We start from the raw sequence: 25,327 nt of genomic DNA on the forward strand, positions 1-25,327 counted from the left end.
CTGATTGGAACAGCGGGCCAAACTGCACATGCCAGATTAGTAGATAAGCATCATCACCATGTTCTATACTTGTGTGTGCATATATAGTAGAACATTTGCTATTACCTAGAATGAGTCCAGAATGAACCAGATTACGAGATTTGTGATTGTTTCATAGAATAAACTTCATAATACAGTTACATAAGAACGTAAACATAGGAGTGGGTGTAGGCCATCCGCCCCTCAAGCCTGCTCTGCCATTCAAAAAGATCATGGCGGATCTTTTTGTGGACTCAGCTCCATTTATCTGCCTGTTCACCAGTGAAGTGAATAATGCTTTCATCATTTTGTTAGAACTATAGAGTCATTGGAAATAAGTTAATATCTCAACAGGATAATTAAAATTGAGTATATGTCCTTAAATGTTGAAGAAAAGCACTTTGAGAACAGGATCATCCAACAGTTTCATTTTATTCTGAGGAAAATATACATTCATGTAAAATTTCAGAAATTAAATGAATTGTACTGGTTTGTAAAGTTTTCTGCACAATCTCAACAAATGCAGCAGAGATTATTGCACATAGTTGGGAGTGATTGGCCCCACAGTCTTCAAATTTGACTCTACACCCCTTGAATTCTCATGGCATCAGATCAGGTATGGGCAAGGAAAATGTCATTGCCATCTGTCAGTTGATAAGTCAGAATTTCTTCATATTGAATCCTACTTGAAGTACTGAAGGTGGCAAGGGATCAAAATGTTTTCTGGATGAGGGACTTGCATCTTGATCAAGATTACTCCATTCCAATTACTGACTGAAATAGATGAATGCTGGGAGACATTCAAAGAACGATAGAGGAAAGTGCACACCCTGGGAGGTCCACCTATATCTGATTTGGAACAGTTCAATTGCTTAGCAACATCCAAATCAGAACCAACAACAATAGACGCCAGGTTAAATGGTCACTTGATACTGCTCATAGAAGTCAATACTGGTGCGGCCGTTTCAGTGATCGCAAAACTGGTCTTTAACAAAATTCGCTACGCACTCCAACTTAAGTTTGTGCAAGACATTGACGAGACTAAGCACTGGAGAACCTTTGCAGATTAAAGATACAACTTTGGTTCCGGTCTCTTATGAGAAGCAGTTGTTTCAATTACCACTTATTGAAGTAAAAGGCTGAAACCCAACCTTGCTAGGGTAAAATTGGTTGAGCAAAGCTAGCGGGGCTGTCCTTCAGAAACTGGACAGGAGCCACGTGTACATGCAACTGTGGTTAAATGAAGATTCCCAGAAGTATGCTACAATTATTACCCATAAGGGCTTGTACCAAAATATGAGATTGCACATCCCCAAATGGCAATTTTTCAGCCAATGGAGTACAGTTTACAAGTTTACCCTAGGTCACCATTTATCGAGATGTCATGCTAATAACAAGGAAGATCAGTAAGAAGCATTTGGAGAATTTGGACATAGTCCTTGGACATTTCTCCAAGGTGAGCATATGCCTTGGAAGGGAACACTTGCATTCCAGGTACTCCAAATGACCTACTTGGGCTACAGAAAGGACAAGACCGGGTTATATCCGTTGGAAGATAAAGTGAGGCGCCAACTGCCAGGTCTGTACTTGAGCTTAGGTCTTTCCTTGGCTGGTGAATTATTATGGAAAGTTTATACATAGCCTGGCCTGCTTCCTGCTGTCTTTGCATCAACTCTTCAAAAAGGATCAACCTGGACTCGGCAAGATGGCGGCAATTCTGTAGAACTGCTGTGGACAGCTCTGCCTAACAGCAAAGTATACTGGTGTTTTTTGCCATCCCTGGCCAACTTACGTGGTGGAATTATTAGTTTAAAACCTTACAGAACATATATTTGTTAATATTTGGGAGTGGGAAGGATGCCAAAGGGAAAAGGAGCGATCAAACAGCAGCAGGGAGGACACTCCCCTGCAGCACCAGGCATACTAAAGACAGCAACAGAAGCCTCTCCTGAACCCCCGGGGACCTGGCAGACTCTCAGGAATTGGCTGCAGCGATGGAGAGACTTACCTTGTAGGTTGGGACTGCGATTGAGGAGATCCGTGGGGAGATTAATGCGCAAGTCCAACCTATCGCATCCATGCTGCAGAAGCGGGGAGCGGCTGGAGGAGGTGGAGGGTTGAATTAAGGCTTTGGAAGCTACGATGGAGTCCTCATCCAGTTGGATCAGGTGTTGGAGCAAGAGATGCGGGCTTTGCGAAACCATATCAATGACCAGGAAAATTGAGGTTGGAGGATAAATTTCCGAATTGTCGGGCTCCCTGATGGTGAGCAGCCAGTCAGCTTCTTTGAAAGCTGGCTGCCGAAGCTTTTGGGCCTTCACGTCGAGTCTAGCAGGCTGCAGATTGAAAAGGCTTATCTGGTTACAGTGCACAGGTCAGGGTCGGTGCAGCGCTCCCGCCCGGTCCTAGTGCAGTTCCATTCGCATAAGGACAAGCAAAAAGCAATAGAAGCCTCCAAATTACTGCGAAATGATCCGTAGGCACTGCTGTACAAGGGGTCAGAAATTTTCCAGGATTTCTCAGCAGCTTTAATTCGAAAGAGGAAGTCCTTCGATGAAGTTAAAAAGAGGCTAAGGAACCTGGACATGCAGTACTCCATGAGGTACCCCGCAGTGCTCTGTTTCAGCCACAAGGACTCAGTTTATACATTTGGCTCAGCGGATAAAGCTAAAAACTTTGTAGACACTTTAAAGTAGACAAACTGATCTGAAGAATATGGTTAATGTTCGTTCTCTTTTCCTTCTTTCCCCATGTTTTCCCTTTTTTTTTATTCCTTTCTTTCTCCCTAATAATTTCTTCTCTGGAAAGAGGGAAAAGAAAAACTTGGAATAAGTTGTTTCTTTTCTTAGATAACCGGATTGTATAATGGGAAGTTTTGTGGATGTTCTTTATTGTCCACTCCATTTTTTTTTGTTTGTTCTGTTTCTCTTTTAGTCACAAGTGGAGGTGACATGAAGCCAGGGATGAGTGGATTGCTCATCCTGATTTTGTCTTTTTTCTGTTGATTTAAGGATCATCTCTTTGTTTGTTTTTTGGCCTTAGGCTGGGGCACAGTCTGGGTTTGAAGAAGCTGCGAAGGAGGGAATGGGTAGGGTGAGTGCCCCATATGGGCAGGGGAAAGAGGTTTTATAGTTGGTTTTCTTTGTAGTTTTTTGGAAGTAATAGTTGTTTGTAGTTATGATAGAATAGTTTTTGTATACATAATTCTTAGACTCTATAAGTCTTTATTTACGTGCTCGGCACTTTGTAAGCAGGGTTCCCCATCCCAGAGGTTCAAGGGTCTCTGAAAGGGAATATGGCTAAGTGTCTTATTAAAAGGTGCACCTAGAACATCAAGGGAAGTCATTTGCCTGTTAAAAGTAAAAAAGTGCTTTCTCGTCTTAAGAGGGAAAGGGTTGATGTTGCTTTGTTGTAGGAAACCCATCTTGATGATGGGGAACACCTGAAGTTACAACAGGGGAGTTATGACTGGGTATTCTTTTCGTCCTTTACTACTAAAAGTAGGGGAATGGCTGTACTTATCCAGAAAAATCTTCCGTTCACATTATTTGAGCAGGGACTCTTTGTAATACTTAAAGCCCTGATATATGGGGAGGAATATGGCATTTTAAATGTCCACTATCCTCTGGCGCATCCCCTCAAATTTTTGATTAGTGCTTTCTCTAAGCTGAGTGCCTTTGGAACATGGCACATTACTATAGGGGGGATTTTAATTGTCTTTTGGATCCGACAGTGGACAGGATGCCTAGTGGGCCCCTAATTATTTCTTTGCAAGCCAAGCAGGTGGCCGACGTATGCGAGGAGTTGGGGCTGGTGGATATTTGGAGATGTCTTCACCCTACCAGCAGGGATGTCATCTTTTTTTTCAAACCCACACAAATGTCACATGAGGATTGACTTTTTCTGGCTCCCTCGACCCTTCCGGATTCAATTATGGGTTGTAAAATTGGGAATATAGCTATCTCTGATCACACGGTGGTATATTTGGAAGCTAAGGCCAAGAGTGAGGGGCTAGGTTTGCGACATTGGTGTTTGGACCCTTTTGTCCTTAAGGATTCTAAATTTGTGGAATACTTTTTGAAGGTGTTTCAGGAATTCTTTACTATCAACTCAGGCACGGCTAGTAGTCCATCTATGCTATGGGAGACCACTAAGGCCTTTGCTAGGGGATTAGCTATTTCCTTTTCAGCTAGCCAGAAACAACAAAAGGAGGAACAGCAGCATCTACTTGAGACGCGGTTGAAAGCCGTCAAGGCAGCACATTTTGCACGGCCTTCGGTGACTAAGCTATGGCGGATCACGGTCCTCTGGGCTGCTTTGAATTCAATACTGACACAAAATGCAAAGAAAGAACTTGCTTTTGCTAGACAAAGGCTGTTCGAGTATGGGGATAGACCAGGCCTGACTAGGAAAAAGCGTGCTCCCCAATCCATTACTGCAATCGGAGACAGCGCCGGGGTCCTTACATACAATGCTAAAAAGATTAATGAAGCTTTTTGGAGTTTTTACTCTGAATTGTATCCGTCTGAAGGTTGCGAGGATAGGAGGGCTAAAATGGAGGCCTTTTTTAAGAACCTGGAACAGGTCTCTCTCCTTAATGCCCCCTTGACAGTTCAGGAAATATAGGAGGCAGCTAGGCAACTTCAGAGTGGGAAAGTGCCTGGCCCTGATGGTCTACCAGGTGACTTTTATAAGGAGTTTATAGGGATTCTGTCAGGGCCGATGTTGGAAATGTACAATCACTCCTATATGCATGAATGCCTACCACCATCTTTGAGAGAAACTAATATTTATTTCCTTAATTCTTAAGAAGAGGAAGGTTCCTAGGATTGTGCCTCATGCAGGTCCATCTCTCTATTAAATTCAGATTTCAAGATTCTGTCTAAGATCCTGGCACTGAGATTGGAAAAGGTGTTGCCCCATATTGTTAAAGGAGGACCAGGCAGGCTTTATAAGGAGCCATAGGTCCTCTACTAATATTAGAAGGTTGCTGAATATGGTCCAAGTTTGACAGCAACGATCGATTAAGGGGTTGGTGATTTCCTTTGATGCAGAGAAAGCATTTGACCGGGTGGAATGGCTGTGTTTTTTTTTGATGTCTTAGAACAGTTTGGGTTGGGTGGGGTCTTTGCTAGGTGGGTGGAGGTTTTATATCGCCACCCTCTGGCTGCAGTCATCACCAACGGGGTGAAGTCTGGGAATTTTAGGATTGGTAGGGGTAGTCGGCAAGGCTGCCCCCTCTCACCGTTGTTGTTTATATTGGTGATAGAGCTGCTGGCAGAGTCCATTCGTCAGAATGTCCACATAACCGCTCCGGAAGTGGGATCGAGGGTACATGAGATTACATTGTATGCGGATGATGTTCTTCTGTTTTTATCGAACCCAATGACCTCCATACCCCATTTGATACAATGTATCAATTCATTTGGAGGTATTTCGGGATATAAGATTAACTTTGCAAAATTGGAGGCTATGCCTTTGGGGAACCTCAAGGATGTGCCAGAAGTTGAAGGTGGCCCTAAGTTCCCTTTTAAGTGGTAACAGGCAGGGTTCCGATACCTAGGCATTTTGATTTCCCCCAAGTTCGATCTGTTATTTTGGACTAACTTTGCTCACTTGCTCGACAATATTAGGCGGGATCTCCAGAGATGGGAGACTCTTCCAATTTCATGGTGGGCCGAATATCTCTCATTAAGATGAATGTTCTTCCACGTTTGCTTTATCCCATGTGTATGCTCCCGATAATGTTTCCCAGGTCAACGTTGTGGAAGCTTATGGAATGGTTTGATTCCTTTGTCTGGCATCATGGGCAGCCTCTCATTAAACTTACTAAATTGCAGTTGCCTCACGGAGGAGGAGGAGTTGATTTCCCTGACACCAGGAGGTATCAGCTGAGTTCCCTGCTGTCCTTTGTCTGTGATTGGGTAGGTAATGATCCGAACTCAATATGGCTGGATATCAAGGCCTCCCAGGCAAAGTGCCCTCTTATTAACCTGTTGGTTATGGATAAGATGAGGACAGTTATGGACCACTACAGGAACCCCATTGTTATTAGTACAGTTAAGGCATGGAGGGCGATGGATCAGAGTGAGGGTTGCTTATCCAAGACTTCGCCCCTTAAGCCTATAGTTGGCATGCCAGGGTTCTGACCAGGGATGATGGATTCAGGGTTCAAACTCTGGGTAGCGAGGGGAGTTTCTAGTTTGGGAGGCTTGTTTGAGGGGAAAGTTATGATGCCTTTTGAGCAACTGAGCCGCAAATGTGGGTTGCCCAGCAGAGATCTTTTCCATTTTTTTCAGGTTAGAGATTTCATCCAGAAGAAGACTATGTTTCTCACTAAGCCCTATAAGCCCGATACAGCGAGGTTGTTGCTACTTTCCACAAGCACCTTTTCGGTTAGTGCCCTCTATTGCCTGCTGGGTGGCAGGGGCTGCCTGGATATTAACCGGTTATGTGAGGTCTCTGAGCAAGATCTAGGAGTGGAGATCTCTTCTGAAACATGAGAGAACATGTGGGAGAATGCTCGAAAGATCTCAATCTGTAATAGGACATGTGCTATGCAGTTAAAAGTTCTGCACAGGGTTTATCTGGCACCGGAATGTCTGGTGAAGTTTAAAAAAGGGACATCTTCAGTGTGCCCCAAATGTAAAATAAGTTTAGATACTCTTACCCATTGCTTCTGGACATGCTACAGGCTCCGTGTTTATTGGAGCCCTGTGGCAGGAGAGATAGGGAGGGTATTGAGGACTGAAGTCAAAGTAGACCCGATATCTCTCCTCTTAGGTCTACCGAATTTACCATCTTTAGACGGGCGTGGGAAGAAACTATTTAATAATCTTGCATACTGTACACGGAAGAATACTCTGATGAACTGGGTGGCTGAGAACCCGCTGGGATGGCTGAAATGAATTATGGAGCACATTCCCTTGGACATTTTTAAAAACATGGTGCACCACACAACAGACCATTTTTAAAAGACATGGCAGCCCTACTTGAGTTATTTGGATATAGATTTGTCAGCTATTCATCATGATCATGGCTGATCGTCCAACTCAGTAGCTTAATCCTGCTTTCTCCCCATAACCTTTGATCCCATTTGCTCCAAGTGCTATGTCTAGCCGCTTCTTAAATACATTGAATGTTTTGGCATTAACTACTTCCTGTGGTAATGAATTCCACAGGTTCACCACTCTTTGGATGAAGAAATGTCTCCTCATCTCCATCTTTAATGGTCTATGCTGAATCATCAGACTGTGACCCCTGGTTCTGGACACACTCTCGCTGCATCTACTCTATCTAGTTCTGTTAGAATTTTGTAAGTCTTTATGAGATCCCCCACACTCATTCATCTGAACTCCAGCAAAAACAATCCTAATCTAGTCAATCCCACCATCACTGGAATCACCTTCGCTGCACTCCCTTGAGAACAAGAGCATCCTTCCTCAGAAGAGGAGACCAAAACCACCCACATCTTCTAGGTGTGGCCTCATCAAGGCCCTATATTCCTGCAACATCCTTGCCCCTGTACTTGAAACCTCTCACAGTGAATGCCAACATACCATTTACCTTCTTTACCGCGTGCTGCACCTGCATACTTATCTTCAGCAACTGGTGCACAAGGACATAGGTCCCAATGCACACTCCTCTCTCTCAATTTATAGCCATATACAAAGAACAAAGAAGAACAAAGAAAGAACAAAGAAAATTTACAGCCCAGGAACAGGCCCTTCGGCCCTCCAGCCTGAGCCGATCCAAATTACTGTCTAAACCTGTCGGTCAATTCCTAAGCATTTGTATCCCTAAGCATCTGTCCAGACGCATCTTACATGAATCTACCGTGCCTGCCTCTACCACCTCTGCTGGCAACGCGTTCCAGATGCCCACCACCCTCTGTGTGAAAAACTTGCCGCGTGTATCCCCCTTAAACTTTCCACCTCTCACCTTGAAAGCATGACCTCTTGTTATTGAATCCTTCACCCTGGGAAAAAGCTTGTCTCTATCCACCCTGTCTATACCCTTCATGATTTTGTAAACCTCAATCAGGTTCCTCCCTCAATCTCCTTTTTTCTAGTGAAAATAAACCTAACCTACTCAACATCTCTTCATAGCTTGTACCTTCCATACCGGGCAACATCCTCGTAAACCTTCTCTGCACCCCCTCCAAAGTGTCCACATCCTTTCGGCAATGTGGCGACCAGAACTGTACACAGTATTCTAAATGCGGCCAAACCAATGTCTTGTACAGTTTTAACATGACTTGCCAGCTCTTATACCCCATCCAATGAAGGCAAGCATACTATATGCCTTCTTGACCACTCTATCCACGTGTGCAGCAACCTTCAGGGTACAATGGACCTGCACTCCCAGATCTCTCTGCCCATCAACTTTTCCCAAGGCTCTTCCATTCATTGTCTAATTCTCTCTAGAATTAGACTTGCCTAAATGCATCACCTCACATTTTTCTGGATTGCTGTGTGCAAAGTTATTAATTCATCTGTTCATATTCCTTCTAATGCATTTAACTCTATGCAGATAGTTCTATAACAGCATTTCGTAAACACAATTAGGCTGTAATGAGATTTATAAATTGTGGACTTTTTTTAATATAAAGTGAACTCCTGTTCGCTGTTACGCGATTCTATCCCCTGTTTTACCAGCCTGCTGTGATTTATTTTGTACGCACATCTGTTGCAACAGGTTGTCGTGTGTGTGTGTGTAGTCTTTTGTTTCTATCAGCAACTAAGATAGGGGAAGCAAACATTGGAATATTTTGCAAGAATGCTTACTGGGACCTTGCATGGAGTTCGGGCATATTGGGGACCGAGGAACGGGAACAGCGAGAGAGAGTGATAGGGAACGAAAGAAGGTGCAAATGCAGCGATGGTCATCGAGTGTTGGAGAGTAGCAGGACCTTTTGTTAAGCAGAGGCTCATTTGCTGGCTATCTGAAGCTTCAACATATGGCGACTTTGCAGGAGAGGGTGTATGTGTGTGGAAGGGGCACACTTAAGAACGACCATTGGTGATCGTCATCTCTCCCCACCCCACCCCCAAGTGATCTAAGTTCACCCAGTCTCTGTTTGAAAAGGGGAGGGGGAGAGATCTGTGTCGGCCCTCCGAAACCCATCAACACCTCCAGCCGTTCAGAGCATCACAGCCCTTTAGCCACCCCCTCAACAGAAAAAGAGATTTTACTCGTGCCAAAAAAAATTCCAAAAGTTTTGCAAAGTTTAATAGTAGACAGCTGGGTTCTAAATAAACTCCGCTCCAGAAGGAACAGGGAATACAACAAAACATTGGGAAATTTCATTTGTAACAAGTTGGCATTTCTGTAACCGACCAGAACTGGACACGTTTGCTAAACTGGAGTCCCCAACGCTGTTCTCCCTATAGGCCCCATTACTTTGTGCGATTTTCTATAACGACGTCGCACGAGAACGCAACTCAACTACTGTGTTTAAGGAGAACTACTTGTAGATTTTTTTTTGTCCTTTCTTGTATATGCCAAAGGTAATTTCAAATTTTTTTGGTATTAAATCCTTTGCAATATCCTTATTATTTCTCATCCTAATTGTTTCATTGTATACCTCTCATCTTCACACCGTTAATAACAAGGGATGCAGATTTTGAAAGTCTTTGAATAACTAGTTTAACCATTCATCCCCACATCTAGCTACACCATTTAAGACATTATTGGCTGTCCATCACTAAAAATTTCCACTCTTCAAAACTCATCCAGGAAGGCAAAGAAAGCTCCTGGCTTCTTGTCACATTAAGAACCACCTTCTCTGCCTCAAACACTATGATCTCGAGCAAATAGTATGATGAACTCAGGCATTTTATGTTACAGAGGTAGGGAGACCATCCTTTCAAACTGCTTCTGCTTTTGTTTCTTTTCACCTCCCATAATCTACTGGATCATGCACCCTCTAAACTTCAGAATTACCCTGATTTGGAATCTTTTTCTAGTTTCCTTCCTTAGAGTCGTAAAGTCATAGCAATGTACAGCACGGAAATGGACTCTTCAGTTCAACTTGTCCATGCCAACCAGGTATCCTAAATTGATCTAGTCCTATTTGCCAGCATTTGGCCCATATCCCTCTATATCCTTCCTATTCATAAACCCATACAGATGCCTTTTAAATGTTGTAATTGCACCAGCCTCCCCCAGCTCATTTCATACACACACCACTCTCTACATAAAAAGGTCCCTTTTTAAATATTTCCCATCTTACCTTAAACCTATGCCGTCTACTTTTGGACTCCACTACCTATTACCCTGTCCATGCCCCTCATGATTTTATAAACCTCCATAAGCTTCTCCTCAGCCTCTCCCTTTAGCTCAAACCCTTCCTTCATTCCCTCCGAGCCCTAATCTTGTTCATAGGAAGCACCTTTTGGTGTATCGACCTATTTCTACCAAACTGCTGACCACTTAGCTTTCTGTTGTTGGATATTATGTTAGTAAATAACTTCTCACCACAGTTCGTATTCTCCTCCTTTTATCATCCCTCTCCTCAGGTAAAAAGGCAACCCTTGACCCTTCCATTCTTGCAAACTACAGTTCCATTTTGCAATGTTACCTTCTTCTCCAAAGTCCTTGAACACATTTTATCCTCACAAATCTATGCCCATCTATCACTTAAATCTGGTCTGAATCTTTTCAGTTAGCTTTCACTCACTTCAAAGCACCAAATTGTAGCTTACCAAAGTCACAAATGAGATCCTTATTAACTGTGACCAAGTTTATTTTCATTCCTCCTTGACTTATCACCAACTTTTAAGATTTTGCTTCAGTGCCTTTATATCATCGTCTGGCTGGGTGACATTGCCCTTGCTTCGTGGGACTTCCTTTTCTGGGTTTCATTCATATCCATCCTCGCGGTTATTAAAATTCATTCATAGAATGTGGGCAAGGCCAGCATTTATTGTCCATCCCTAAAGAGTCAAGATTAGACTCCTTAATTCTAGATTTCTTTTATTGAATTCACATTCTACCATCTGCCATGGCAAGATTTGAACCCAGGTCCTCGGAACAGATCTGAGGCTAAAGTTAACAAGAATATTTTCTTTATTAATGTGATTTCAGACACTACCTGGAAGCAAATCAGAGCTTTCTATTCTGCACTTTGAAGTTCAGTTTTTGGGGTTTAAGCAAAGCTTAAGCAAAGATGGACACAAAATATGATCTAATGGTCACATAATCATATTATTATGGAATGATTTTACTTTTATTGACCTTTTGTGATCAGATTTTTCAATGACATGTTGGAAAATAATAAATTATTTTCTTCAAAAAAAACTTTATATAATTATCTTGCAATGTGAAATACAGTTCTGAATCACCTTTTGCTTTGCTGAACTATTCTATGATTCCACACTGTGTTGTGACAAGGAGATATGTAGGCTGTTTTTCACATTAACACTGGAAATCCTATTGCATCTGTGGATTGACATGCTTCTAAACTTATTTATTTTCCAGAATGTAATCTGGAACAATTCTACAAGCTGATGCAAGACTATCAACATGAAATGTTAACTTTATTTCTTCTGGAATAGATGCTGACTGTAACCTATGTCTCCAACATTGATCATTTTTATTTCAGATAGATTGAAACTGTACTGTAACTCTCTCAATTCAATAATTGGAAAACTGTGGGAACTGGGATATTTTTGGCTTAAATATTTGACATAAATTAAGTATTATCATACAGCAAGTAAATAATTTAAATAGTTAAGCCTCCAATTTAGATTTCTTTGTCAGGTAAAGAAGCGATCCCTTCTCCAATTATCCCCTGCTCCAACCAGCTAAATGGAGGCAACTATTTTGTGCCTGGCTGGGTTGCCAATGGGATCAAATGCCCCACTGATGGCACTGGAATGGAAGCAACTTATATGACCCCGCTAATCGCTTCTGGAAGGCTTTTCCTGTATAATACAGAACATACTGTCTGGAGGTAGGTTTTTGCTCTGAACTGGAAGGGTCATTTCCAGTCGTTTCATCACCCTACTAGATAATATCTTCAGTGGGCCTCTGGGCAAAGAACTGCTGATGATTCCTGCTTTCTATTTATATGTTTGGGTTTCTTTGGGTTGGTGATGTCATTTCCTGTGGTGATGTCATTTCCTGTTCTTTTTCTCAGGGGGTGGTAGATAGGGTCTAGCTCGATGTGTTTGTTGATAGAGTTCTGATTGGAATGCCATGCTTCTAGGAATTTTTTGTGCATGTCACTGTTTGGCTTGTCATAGGGTGGATGTGTTGTCCCAGTCGAAGTGGTGTCCTTCTTTAACTGTATGTAAGGATACTAGTGAGAGAGAGTCGTGTTGTTTTATGGTTCGTTGATGTTCATGTATCCTGGTGGCTAGTTTTCTGCCTGTTTGTCCTATGTAGTGTTTGTTACAGTTCTTGCACAGTATTTTGTAAATGACATTTTGCTAATGACAAGCAAAACTAATGTCATTTACAAAATACCATGCAAGAACTGTAACAAACACTACATTGGACAAACAGGCAGAAAACTAGCCACCAGGATACATGAACATCAACTAGTCACAAAATGACATGACCCTCTGACTAATATCCTTACATACAGATAAGGAAGGACACCACTTCGACTGGGACAACACATCCGTCCTAGGACAAGCCAAACAGAGACGTGTTCGAGAATTCCTAGAAGCATGGCATTCCAACCGGAACTCTATGGAGTTAGACCCCATCTACTACCCCCGAGAAAAAGAACAGGAAATGACATCACCAACCTAAAAAAACCCAAACCTATAAATAGAAAGCAGGAATCATCAGCAGTGCTTCGACCGGAGGCCCACTGGAGAAGTTGCCTACTAGGGTGATGAAACATCTGGAAATGAATCTTCTAGCTCAGTGAGCAAACCGACATCCAGAACCTCAACCTGAGCTACAAATCTTCTCAAAACTCCCTAACATACTGTCTTCTCTCTAAAATACTTTGTTTTTACTCCTCCATAGACATCACCATTTTGAAGCATTCTCATTTTTCAGACATGTTTCAGCAGGGACTACCTCTCCCAGAGGTCTGCTGAAACTCTATAATTAGGTCAGTATTAATTGTTCAGTTGGCCTGCCTCATGACATAGCTTAGCCAATTATTCTACCATAAATTGTCAACTTAGGAGTCCAGTTTGGTCCTGACATCCCAAAAAGCATTGAAGCAATGGAGGAAATTGAATTGTAGCATCGGAGGATGGTAAGCTTTCAACTACTTCCACTGCCATTTGCTAGTAACATACAAATGAATTCCCATAGCAGGAGAAATAGTGAAGGAGGAAGAGTGTTAAGTTTAATATGGAGGGGTTTTGTCAGCAGGCCTAGAATCTAGTGTCCTTGGAGAGAAGTTGCTTAGTGATATGGGGTAAGTTTAAATTAATTTTGGCCAAATGAAGCACTCCAAACTGATATTTTAGGAGGGGCTAGAAGAAAGAAACAGTATTAGAATAAATGGTAGTTATTAATTAGGAGGGAATATATAGGGAAAAGAAAACAACAAGCTAAGATGAATTCAGAGTGCAAGTGTCTAATTGCATAAGCATGGTAAATATACTTTGTGTGCTGCAGGCACAAAGGATTACAGTATATGACTGTTTCAGCACATGTTCTAACAAACATAGGATTACAGACTGTAGATATAAAATCGGTTGAGGTACGCAAAGCAGAGAGTGGGATGAATAGTTATTTTTCAGACCGGAGAGAAGTATCAGAAGTGCTCCCCTAGGGTCAGTATTATAACCACTGCTGATTTTAACGTATCTTGATGACATCGACTAGACCAGGGTACGCTGAGTATAAGTTCAAATGTTGAAAATTATAGAGACTCAGAAACGTAGTAAACAATAGAGAACATGGTCATATACTTCAGGAGGATATATGGAAAACTGATGAAATAATCAGATACATAGCAGATGAAATCTATTGCAGGAAATTGTGGGAGGTTTTATTAGGAGAAACAGGGTAAACTGAATGTTGCAATTTTAAATGTGATGTAGGAACAGAGTTACTTGTATATGCATGCACAGAAACTTTTGAATGTGGCAATGCATGCACAGAAACTTTTGAATGTGGCAAAGTAAATTGATAACTTTTTTAAATGAAAAAAGATAAATGTGATCTTTGATTTTACAAGTGGAAGCATGGTATACAAAAGAATGATATTTATAAAATATTTATAAATCACTGGTTGGGCATCAGCTTTAGTATTCTCTTCCATTCAGGCCAACATATCATAGAAGGAAGTTCAAGGCCTTGAGTGCACAGATGAAAGACATCAATTTTGAGTTGAGGATGGAGAAGGTTAAGGGAAGATTTTCTGAAAATCTTCAAAATTATGAAGGGTTTTAATAGAGCACAGAAAGATAAAATTTTCCAATTACAGAGGATAGTTTTTCCTAAAATTCTGACGCTGAGCTCACTTTAAATTGTACAGACTATGCATGTGCAGTGTTTCTGTTTTCCCAGCATGCATCAATGAATTCATCTGCTTATTTTGTCTGATCCTGACTGGAATATTCTCTAATCTCTCAAAACCAAACAACTAGTTCCTAGCAGAGTATGTACTAGAATTTCCCAACATGGACCCCTACTTTTTTTGATAAATTAGTGACCTAAACTTTAATTTGCAGATAACATATAATTTGAAGGTAGTGTCGACTGTAAGGAGCATAGTGATAAACTTCAAAATCACACAGACTGGCTAGTGGAATGAGTGGACAATTAGGCAGAGAGGTGTGCAGTGACCTTTTGGTAGAAAAAAATAAAAGGCAAAATAAGGTAAAGGGTACAGTTCTACAAGAGATGTTGGAACATTGGGACCTTGGTATGCATGTGCACATATCATTAAAGCTGGTTCAATTCTCCTTAGAGAAGAGAATATTAGGAGGAGATTTTATAAAACTGTTCAGTATCATGAGGGGTCTGGGCAGGCCGGATAGGAAATAGCTGGTTCTGTTGGCTGGGGGATCATGAACAAAACACTGATTTAAAGGAATTGGCAAAAGAAACAATATACACAAGGAAAACTATTTTTATGCAGCGTGTAATTTTAATCTAATACATAGATTATGAGAATATAGAGAGGGCAGCTTCAACTGTGGCTTTCAAAAGGGAATGGGATAATTATCTGAACTTTTAAGTCTAAGGCTGTTGGAAACAGATGGAAAGTATGGACCAGGTGAGTTGCACTTGCAGAAAGACAACCAGCAAGAGCATGATGGGTGCAATAACTTCTTTCTGTGCTATGCCCCTTCTGTGACTAAAGTATATGGTTCTAAGTCCACCATTAATCTAACAGCTCCAGAAATATTAGAATTCAGTAAGCTGATAGAATATTTTTCTACAAATAGTTCACATTTATTATTTCTTAAATTATTACATTTCAAAACTCTATTCAAGTGTAACTTGTGTGTTTTTAAGCCTTTGGGAAGGAGAAAGAAAGAGAAAAGAATATCTATTATATATTCTGAGTACTTCAGAAAGTGTAGAAGAGAGGGAAAACATCTTTATGTAATTGATAAAATTCCAAAATAACTTTTGGAGGTAATTAACTTTCACCTATACTCTGTTAGGAAAAAAAGTAATTGCTAATTCCTAACATGAGCTGAAAAATGTGTTGCTGGAAAAGCGCAGCAGGTCAGGCAGCATCCAAAGAGCAGGAGAATCGACGTTTCAGGGATAAGCCCTTCTTCAGGAATGAGGAAGGTGTGCCAAGCAGGCTAAGATAAAAGGAAAGAACCCCACTGGTCCTCACCTACCATCCCACCAACCTCCAGATACATCGTATCATCCTTCGTCATTTCCGCCACCTCCAAACAGACCCCACCACCAAGGATATATTTCCCTCCCCTCGCCTATCAGGGTTCCGGAAAGACCACTCCCTCTGCGACTCCCTCGTCAGGTCCACACTCCCCCACCAACCCAACGTCCACTCCCGGCACCTTCCCCTGCAACCGCAAGAAATGCAAAACTTGCGCCCACACCTCCCCCCTCACTTCACTCCAAGGCCCAAAGTGATCCATCCATATTCATCACAAATTCACCTGCACCTCCAGACACATCATTTACTGCATCCGCTGCACCCGATGTGGACTCCTCTACATTGGGGAGTCAGGCCGCCTACTTGCAGAATGTTTCAGAGAACACCTCTGGGACACCCACACCAACCAACCCAACCGCCCCGTGGCTGAACACTTTAACTCCCCCTCCCACTCCACCAAGGACATGCAGGTCCTTGGCCACCTCCATCGCCAGACCATGGCAACATGACGCCTGGAGGAAGAGCGCCTCATTTTCCGCCTAGGAATCCTCCAACCACAAGGGTTGAATGCAGATTTCTCCAGCTTCCTCATTTCCCCTCCCCCCACCTTATCTCAGTCCCAACCCTCAGCACCGCCTTCTTGACCTGCAATCTTCTTCCCGACCTCTCCTCTGCCCTTGAACCCCGCCCCTCCAATCGCCACCAGGACAGAGTCCCACTGGTCCTCACCTACCATCCCACCAACCTCCAGATACATCGTATCATCCTTCGTCATTTCCGCTACCTCCAAACAGACCCCACCATCAAGGATATATTTCCCTCCCCTCCCCTATCAGTGTTCCGGAAATACCACTCCCTCCGTGACTCTCTCATCAGGTCCACACCCCCCACCAACCCAACCTCCACTCCCGGCACCTTCCCCTGCAACTGCAGGAAATGCCTCCCCCCCTCACTTCCCTCCAAGGCCCCAAGGGATACTTCCATATCTGCCACAAATTCACCGGCACCTACACACACATCATTTACTGCATCCACTGCACCCGATGTGGCCTCCTCTACATTGGGGAGACAGGCCAGCTACTTACGGAATATTTCAGAGAACACCTCTGGGACACCCGTTCCAACCAACCCAACCACCCTGTGGCTGAACACTTTAACTCCCCCTCCCACTCCGCCAAGGACATGCAGGTCCTTGGCCTCCTCCATCGCCAGACCATAGCAACATGACGCCTGGAGGAAAAGCGCCTCATCTTCCGCCTAGGAACACTCCAACCACAAGGATTGAATGCAGATTTCTCCAGCTTCCTCATTTCCCCTCCCCCCACCTTATCTCAGTCCCAACCCTCGGACTCAGCGCCGCCTTCTTGACCTGCAATCTTCTTCCTGACCTCTCTGCCCCCACCCCCTCTCTGGCCTATCACCTTCACCTTAACCTCTTTCCACCTATCGCATTCCCAACGCCCCTCCCCAAGTCCCTCCTCCCTACCTTTTATCTTAGCCTGCTTGGCACATCTTCCTCATTCCTGAAGAAGGGCTTGTGCCCGAAACGTCAATTCTCCTGCCCCTGGATGCTGCCTGACCTGCTGTGCTTTTCCAGCAACACATTTTTCAGCTCTGATATCCAGCATCTGCAGTCCTCACTTTCTCCTAATTCCTAACATGAGGCATACCAAAAAGAGGTGAGATGTTTTTAAAGAAAAAGTAATTTTGTTATTAACTCATCTCTGGGGATATAAATAATTAAAGACTGTAGGAGAATTGGAGGATGAAAACCTGTGTCTAAGGATGCCTCTCGTCATTTTACTTTGGGGGAAGAGGCTGTGAAAAGTGAAGCCAGATAGAGTGTTAAGGGTGAATTGTGTAATAGCAGTTAAAAAAATCATGCAACACCAGGGTATAGACCAATAGGTTTATTTGAAAGTACAAGCTTTCAGAACACTGCTCTTTTGTCAGGTAGCTAGTGGGGCAGGTACATAGGACACAAAATTTATAAATGAAAGATCAAAGTGTCATACAATTGATGCAATGTATTAGACAAATCTAGATGGCAGTATGACTCCATGTTGGGATATAGACAGATTCTAACCTCATAACTTTAATGCGCTGTCTGAACTGAGATTGTTTTTTTATTTTTAATACACTGATAAAACCTTAAGTTATCTTGGGGCTGTAACTTGAAATTCTGGGATTTACATATTAATCAGTCAAAACCAGCATCCCTGTTCTAAGTGATTTGTCTAATACATCACATCAGTTATATGACACTTTGACCTTTTACTTATAAATTCTGTGTCCTATGTATTCTGCCCAAAGAGCTACCTGATGAAGGAGCAGCCCTCCAAAAGCTTGTAATTTCAAATAAACCTGTTGGACTATAAACCTGTGTCGTGTGATTTTTAACTTGTCCACCCCAGTCCAACATGCACCTTCACCTCATCTGTAACAGCAGAAGAAGCAGGATACATTATAGGGTTAAGGGTTGGGGGATGCAATGAAAGTGATTAATAAGAGTGAAGTATGAACCTTTTGAGAGAAGGATAAAGTTGGAGCCATGAAAGGATATATTTTACCTGCACCCCCATTCTAAAGGTAGCCTGAAATCGTTGGTGGCTCATTCCCCTGCTACGCTATGCCATGTCGCCTGCCATCTAGAAAAAAAGAAAAAGCCAGAAAGGGAAGGAAGAAAAAGAATGAGAGAGAAGCAGGAGAGGATGATAAAGAAAGAAATGAACAGAAGAGAAGAGGCCGAGAAAAGAAAAATCACTCAGACAGGGTAAGAGAGAGCTCATTTTCTGTTATTTAAAGTTTACAATTTCAAAGAAGATCAAGAAAACTATGGCAGATGAAGTTTTAATGGGAGACATTGTGAGGCCGTACACTTTGGACTTGAGGAAGAAATAATAAGATTATATTTTACATGGTAGGAAACTAGTAACTGTGGAGGACAAAAGCAATATAGCAGTCCATGTGCAGAACTTGCATGAAAGCAATTGCACGTATACAGTTAGTAATTTAAAAAGCTAATTTTTTTTGTAACTTATTGGATATGAGCTTCACCATTATTTTGCCTATTTTTAATTGCTCGTGAGAAAACAGTGTTGAGTGTTGGTGTTTAATTTGAGGCTGGAATACAAAGATTTTAAAGTTAAAGACAAGAACTTTATACATTCTTGCATTATGGGAAATATGGTATGTGGGCGACTGAATGAGCTGGGATGCAAAATGTGAGCAGTTGTCTGAAGTCTGGTTTTCCTTGACGAACTGTATGGCATGGGAAAGAGAGCAGGAAAATGTAACTTTGCATGGATATTTGGAACTGGTAATAATGAGTCAGTGTTGAAGGTTGAGGGGGGGGGGGGGAATATGGAATGATATTGAAGACGTGGGATCCAAGGAAGGACAATGTGGAGTCAGGCACGTGAAGCAGAGAATGAGGACTCTAAGGGAGGACAAAAAGTGGTATCGGGGTATAGAGGAGTAAAGCATGAAAGGCCTGATGCCTTGAAAGAGGTAGGAGGGTTTGATGGGTGGAGTCAGTCAAGGTTAGAAAACAATGGGCCTAAATAGTACTGTCCAAACGAGGGTCCCTCTCAGGATGTTAGTTGGCAGAGCCTTTAATGAGTCGACTACAACATTTCAGCTATCCCAGTGAGAGTGATTATGGATAATTACCTTTTTAATGCATAAGAGGGAGAACTAAGGAAATAGTGCATAAACATCTCACTAGGACAGCTGAAATGCTGTAGTTGACTCATTAAAGGCACTGTCAACTAACATTCCGAGAGGGACCCTCGTTTGGACAGTATTATAAATTCAGTCATGCCCCCACAATGTGGTGAGCACAATACAGGACAATGACTAATCAATAAAGAGTGAACAAATGAAATACATGTTGTTTCTCCCATGATAAAGGAAATGTTCTAAATAGCCTGTAACCTCATTGTCTGCCAAAGAGGCAGGCCAGTTCATTTAAATCTCTGACTATGCTAGTCTGCGCAATTAACACCAATAAACAGAAGTAAAATAAAATGAATATAATGTGAAATATTTACAAATGGAATTTAAAGTTGATTCTTAACTGCCCTCTGGCAGTAGGGGCTGGCCTAACTAGCGATACCTACATCCCATGAATGAATAAAAGTAAGACCTACTTGAATGATGGGAATGGTCTTAACTTTATGAATTTTCTACTTATGTTTTATGTTCCTTTTGACTAGCAATATAAAATCAAAATATGCATTCAATATGTTGCATCTGTATATAGTTTCTGTTTTCACCATTTGACTTCCTGTTCGTGGAAATCTTTCCCCTGTTATAATGGAGTCAGGGCTGCAGAAGAAATTTGAGTTATATATCAATTCCGTTACTGCATTGTTTTTATTTGATTGCTTCTTGGTGGGTATTAGAAAGCAAGTACATTTAGTTAATCAGGTGGTGGGATTTTTTAACTGGGTAGGTATAAAGAGACAACAAATGAGACTTGAGTGTAGAAGGGATTTTAGGACTGAACAGTTAACGAACTTTATCCACAAAGAAAGGTGTCTTGACTTTCAGACTCACTGACTGACTTTGACTTTGATCCAGATTGACATTGGTAGCACAGGATAGTTGCCTAAACGTGAAGATTGGAAAGTAAGAGTTCTTTTCTGACAGCAGATTGCAATTGGAGTTATTTTGGAGAAGTGTGGCTAAAATGAAGCATAAGTAGCCGGGATACAAATTCCCACCAGTTGTTTGTGGAGCTGAACCTTATGGTAAATGGAAAAATTAGGTGAGTATATGAACATAGGTTTGGCCTTGGGTCTGTCATTGCTGACTAGAAACAATATCATATGTCAAATATTCTTCGCGTTAGGGTGTCAACAGTTAGACTCTGAAGAAGGTTTGGAAATTCTACTAAATATTATGGACAAAGTTTATATAAAAATAAGACCTATTAAATGCACACAGGGCTGGTTAGACTTTGATAAGTTTAGAAAGAGAATGGGTGTTCTGCAGAAAAATGTACAATGGCATTTAATAGATTCAAAATTATGAATGACATAAAGGCTCAGAATGAGAAAGTGATGATCAAGCCAAGGGAATTGTACTAGTTACAGGAGGCTTCAGTCCAGAAATGAATGTTTTAGTCACAGCCTCATTCAATTGCAATGGAGAAATTATTTGAAAGTCAATGGATTACAGTTTACACAATCAGGACATTATTGTATTCCTTCTAATAATACGTAATTTCTAAAAGCTGATATATTTGGCAGGTGTTATTGGTACCAGGCGATGGAAGTTTAAATGTTGAAAGGAAAAATGATTAATTGGATTAAAAAAGGACGAATTATTTTACAATGGTATTGGCAATTTGTCCATCTATCTCTTGCAGGTTAAAAATTGCCCAGATATGTTCTATACACAAAAGAAAGACAAATCCAATCTGACGAATTACTGCCCCATCAGTCTACTCTCAATCATCAGTAAGTGATGGAAGGTGTCATCAGCACAGCTATCAAGCAATAACTGCTCAGCAATAAGCTGCACACTGATACCCAGTTTGGGTTCCACCAAGGTCATTCAGCTCCTGACCTTATTACAGTCTTGGTTCAAACATAGTCAATAGATCTGAATTCCAGAGGTGAGGTGAGACTAACTGCCCTTGACATCAAGACCACATTTGACTGAGTGTGGCATCAAGGAGCAGTGGAAAAACCAGCATGAGTGAGAATCATGGGAAAATCTTTGCTGGTTGGAATCATATCTGCCATGTAGGAAGATGGTTGTGGTTGATGAAGGTCAGACATTTCAGCTTCAGAACATCTCTGCAAGAGTTCCTCAGGGTAATGTCCTAGGCCCAGTCATCCTGAGGTATTTCATCAATGATCTCCCCTTATCGTGTGTTCAGAAATGTGATGTGCAATCATGATGGTCTCACCTGGTTCTTTTTATGAGAGGTGGTAAATGGGGTCCAAATTGATGTGTCTGTTGATGGAGTTCCTGTTTGAATGCCAGGCCTCAAGAATTCCTAGAAGGAATTTCTAGAAGGTCTGGACCCACCATCCCTTTACCCAATTCCAGTAAATGACCAGGGGCCGGGCGGATGTGGGGTTAGGGTGCCGGGGTCTGGGCATGTTCACTCGGAGAGGGAGAGGGAAGTCCTCACTGGAGCAGACAAAGGTGGAGAGCCAGTGCCAGCGGATATTATCCATTAATATGATCCAGATCAGAGGGGGAGTCCACCTCTCAGTGAGCGGGGGATTTCTTCAGGAAGGAGCCATAACACAAAACTAAGGACTGGTCTGTCACTGTATAACATAGTTCTGGTGGGGCAGGTCTGTGACAATATAACATGGGTACTGTATTGGTGGGGCAGGTCTGTCAAGACATAACACTGTGATAGAGCACTGCTGAGGCACACCTGTCACTGAATAACACTGGGCTGCAGGACTGGTGGGGGCAGGTCTGATACTATAAGCCATGGGTAGTGGTCTTTCTTTCCTAAGGTCCTTACGAACTTAATGCAACTGCATACACCATCTTCTGTGAACAACAACCAAATTTATTAAGCACAGTATAGAACAAGCTTTTGAGAATCCCTGAACACTCCTCACCATTCTTGCGAGTCATGTCCAGGGGTCTCTCTCTGGAGGAACCTTTAACCCATACCTTGCAGGGCTTACGGGGTTGTGGCAAAGGCTCTCACTGAACAAAGGAAACAGTCCTTCCTTTATACAAAATTTTTACATCACAACCTCCAGTCACTCCCTCACAGTCACATGCCACTCAAGATGCAATGCAGTGACTATCCCAATTCCAGAAACAATGTAATGCAAAACATCCCTTAATCGTCAAATGTTTTTTTTGTAACTATAGGGGAGTAGTCAAATTTCAACTGCAATGTTCTTATTGATTTCTGGATGAAAATGTAAATCATCCCTGAATGGCAAGGAAATGCCATGCAAACCTCCTATAATCCACCTAAAAGACAACAACGCAGGACCCTACCCCGGGGGCATTCAAATTCTTGCAGGTCAGCAGAGCAGATTAACTCTTTAATGTCTCATAGGGTACAGCACCTGTGGGAACAGGCTTGTAACTATAACATTGGAATTCAGTACTGGTGAGGACAAGTTTGCCATGATATAACACTGTTGGTGACAACTCTGACACTATAGCACCAGGGTACAGTAAGGGGGATGGATCTACCAGTGTATATCAATGGGGTGCAGTATTGGTGTACACTACTCTGTCACCGTGTAACACTTGAGTACAGTAGTAATGGGAACGGGACTTTCACTGAATAACACTGAGGTATAGACTAATTATAACACTGGGTACAGTGCAGGTGGAGACAACTGATTCACAGACTGACAATGTAGTACATTGAGGTGGGATCAGGTCTGTGACTGAGTAACACTGGGGAACAGGACTGTTGGGGACGGATCTCTCCCTATATAACACTGGAATACAGTTCTGGTGGTCTGAGACGACATAACATGGGTATTATATTGGTGGGGCAAGTCTGTCACTACATATCACTGGGATAGAGCAGTGCTGAGGCATGTTTGTCACTATAACACTGGGCTGTAGTACTGATGGGGACAGATTTGTCAATGTATGACACTGGTACAGTACAGTTGGGAACAGGTTTGTCACTTTGGAACACTGGGTTACAGTACTAATGTGGACAGGGTCGTCATTGTATAGAACATAGAACATTACAGCGCAGTACTGGCCCTTCGGTCCTTGATGTTGCGCCAACCTGTCATACCAATCTGAAGCAATTTTAACCCACACTATTCCATGTCCGTCCATATGCTTGTCCAATGACAATTTAAATGTACTTCAAGTTGGCAAATCTACTACCGTTGCAGGCAAAGCATTCCGTATCCTTACCACTCTCTGAGTAAAGAAACTACCTCTGACATCTGTCCTATATCTATCACCCCTCAATTTAAAGCTATGCCCTCTCGTGCTCACCGTCACCACAGTTGGAAAAAGGCTCTCCCTGTCCACCCTATCTAACCCTCTGATTATCTTATATGTCTCTATTAAGTCACCTCTCAACCTTCTTCTGTCTAACGAAAACAGCCTGAAGTCCCTCAGCCTTTCCTCGTAAGACCTTCCCTCCATACCAGGCAACATCCTAGTAAATCTCCTCTGTACCCTTTCCAAAGCTTCCACATCCTCCTTATAATGCGGTGACCAGAACTGTCCACAGTACTCCGAGTGAGGCCGCACCAGAGTTTTGTACAGTTGTAGCATAACCTCATGGTTCTGGAACTCGATCCCTCTATTAACAAAAGCTGAAACACCGTATGTCTTCTTAACAACCTCATAGTCCGGGAACCCCGCACTGCCCGGTTCTACCTCCTTCCCAAGATCCACAAGCCTGACCACCCTGGCCGACCCATTGTCTCAGCATGCTCCTGCCCCACTGAACTCATCTCTACCTACCTCGACACTGTCCTATCCCCCCTAATCCAGGAACTCCCCACATATGTTCGAGACACCACCCACACCCTCCACCTCCTCCAAGACTTCCGTTTCCCTGGCCCCCAACGCCTCATCTTCACCATGGATATCCAATCCCTCTACACATCCATCCGCCATGACCAGGGCCTCCAAGCCCTCAGTTTTTTCCTCTCCAGACGTCCCCAACAGTACCCTTCCACCGACACTCTCATTCGTTTGGCCGAACTGGTCCTCACCCTTAACAATTTCTCCTTTGAATCCTCCCACTTCCTCCAGACCAAAGGGGTAGCCATGGGCACACATATGGGCCCCAGCTATGCCTGTCTCTTTGTTGGCTAAGTAGAGCAGTTGATCTTCCGTAATTACACCGGCACCATTCCCCACTTCTTCCTCCGCTACATTGATGACTGCATTGGCGCCACCTCGTGCTTCCGCGAGGAGGTTGAGCAATTCATCAACTTCACCAACACATTCCACCCTGACCTTAAATTTACCTGGACCATCTCTGACACCACCCTCCCCTTCCTGGACCTCTCCATCTCCATTAATGACGACCGACTTGACAGTGACATTTTTTACAAACCCACCGACTCCCACAGCTACCTGGATTACACCTCTTCCCACCCTGCCTCTTGCAAAAATGCCATCCCGTATTCCCAATTCCTCCGCCTCCGCCAGATCTGCTCCCAGGAGGACCAGTTCCACCACAGAACACACCAGATGGCCTCCTTCTTTAGAGACCGCAATTTCCCTTCCCATGTAGTTGAAGATGCCCTCCAACGCATCTCGTCCACATCCCGCACCTCCGCCCTCAGACCCCACCCCTCCAACCGTAACAAGGACAGAATGCCCCTGGTGCTCACCTTCCACCCTACCAACCTTCGCATAAACCAAATCATCCGCCGACAATTCCGCCACCTCCAAACAGACCCCACTACCAGGGATATATTTCCCTCCCCACCCCTTTCCGCCTTCCGCAAAGACCGTTCCCTCCGTGACTACCTGGTCAGGTCCACGCCCCCAAACAACCCACCCTCCAATCCTCGCACTTTCCCCTGCCACCGCAGG

The 25,327-nt window shown here is 42.9% G+C and overlaps 1 protein-coding gene across 3 annotated transcripts in view; it reads left to right on the forward strand.

Moving 5' to 3' along the window:
• LOC140477461 (uncharacterized) overlaps positions 1-25,327 on the forward strand; it is a 158,846-nt gene that overhangs the window by 19,956 nt on the left and 113,563 nt on the right. For 2 of the 3 annotated variants that reach the window (XM_072571394.1, XM_072571395.1), the window contains exon 3: positions 18,393-18,572. The exons of the other annotated variant lie outside the window; for it this stretch is intronic. In XM_072571394.1, coding sequence (XP_072427495.1) covers positions 18,393-18,572 — 180 coding nt within the window. The remainder of the gene's footprint in view (positions 1-18,392; positions 18,573-25,327) is intronic. 3 annotated transcript variants of the gene reach the window in all.

The sequence above is a fragment of the Chiloscyllium punctatum genome, chromosome 5, assembly GCF_047496795.1.
Source record: "Chiloscyllium punctatum isolate Juve2018m chromosome 5, sChiPun1.3, whole genome shotgun sequence".
Taxonomy (NCBI): domain Eukaryota; kingdom Metazoa; phylum Chordata; class Chondrichthyes; order Orectolobiformes; family Hemiscylliidae; genus Chiloscyllium; species Chiloscyllium punctatum.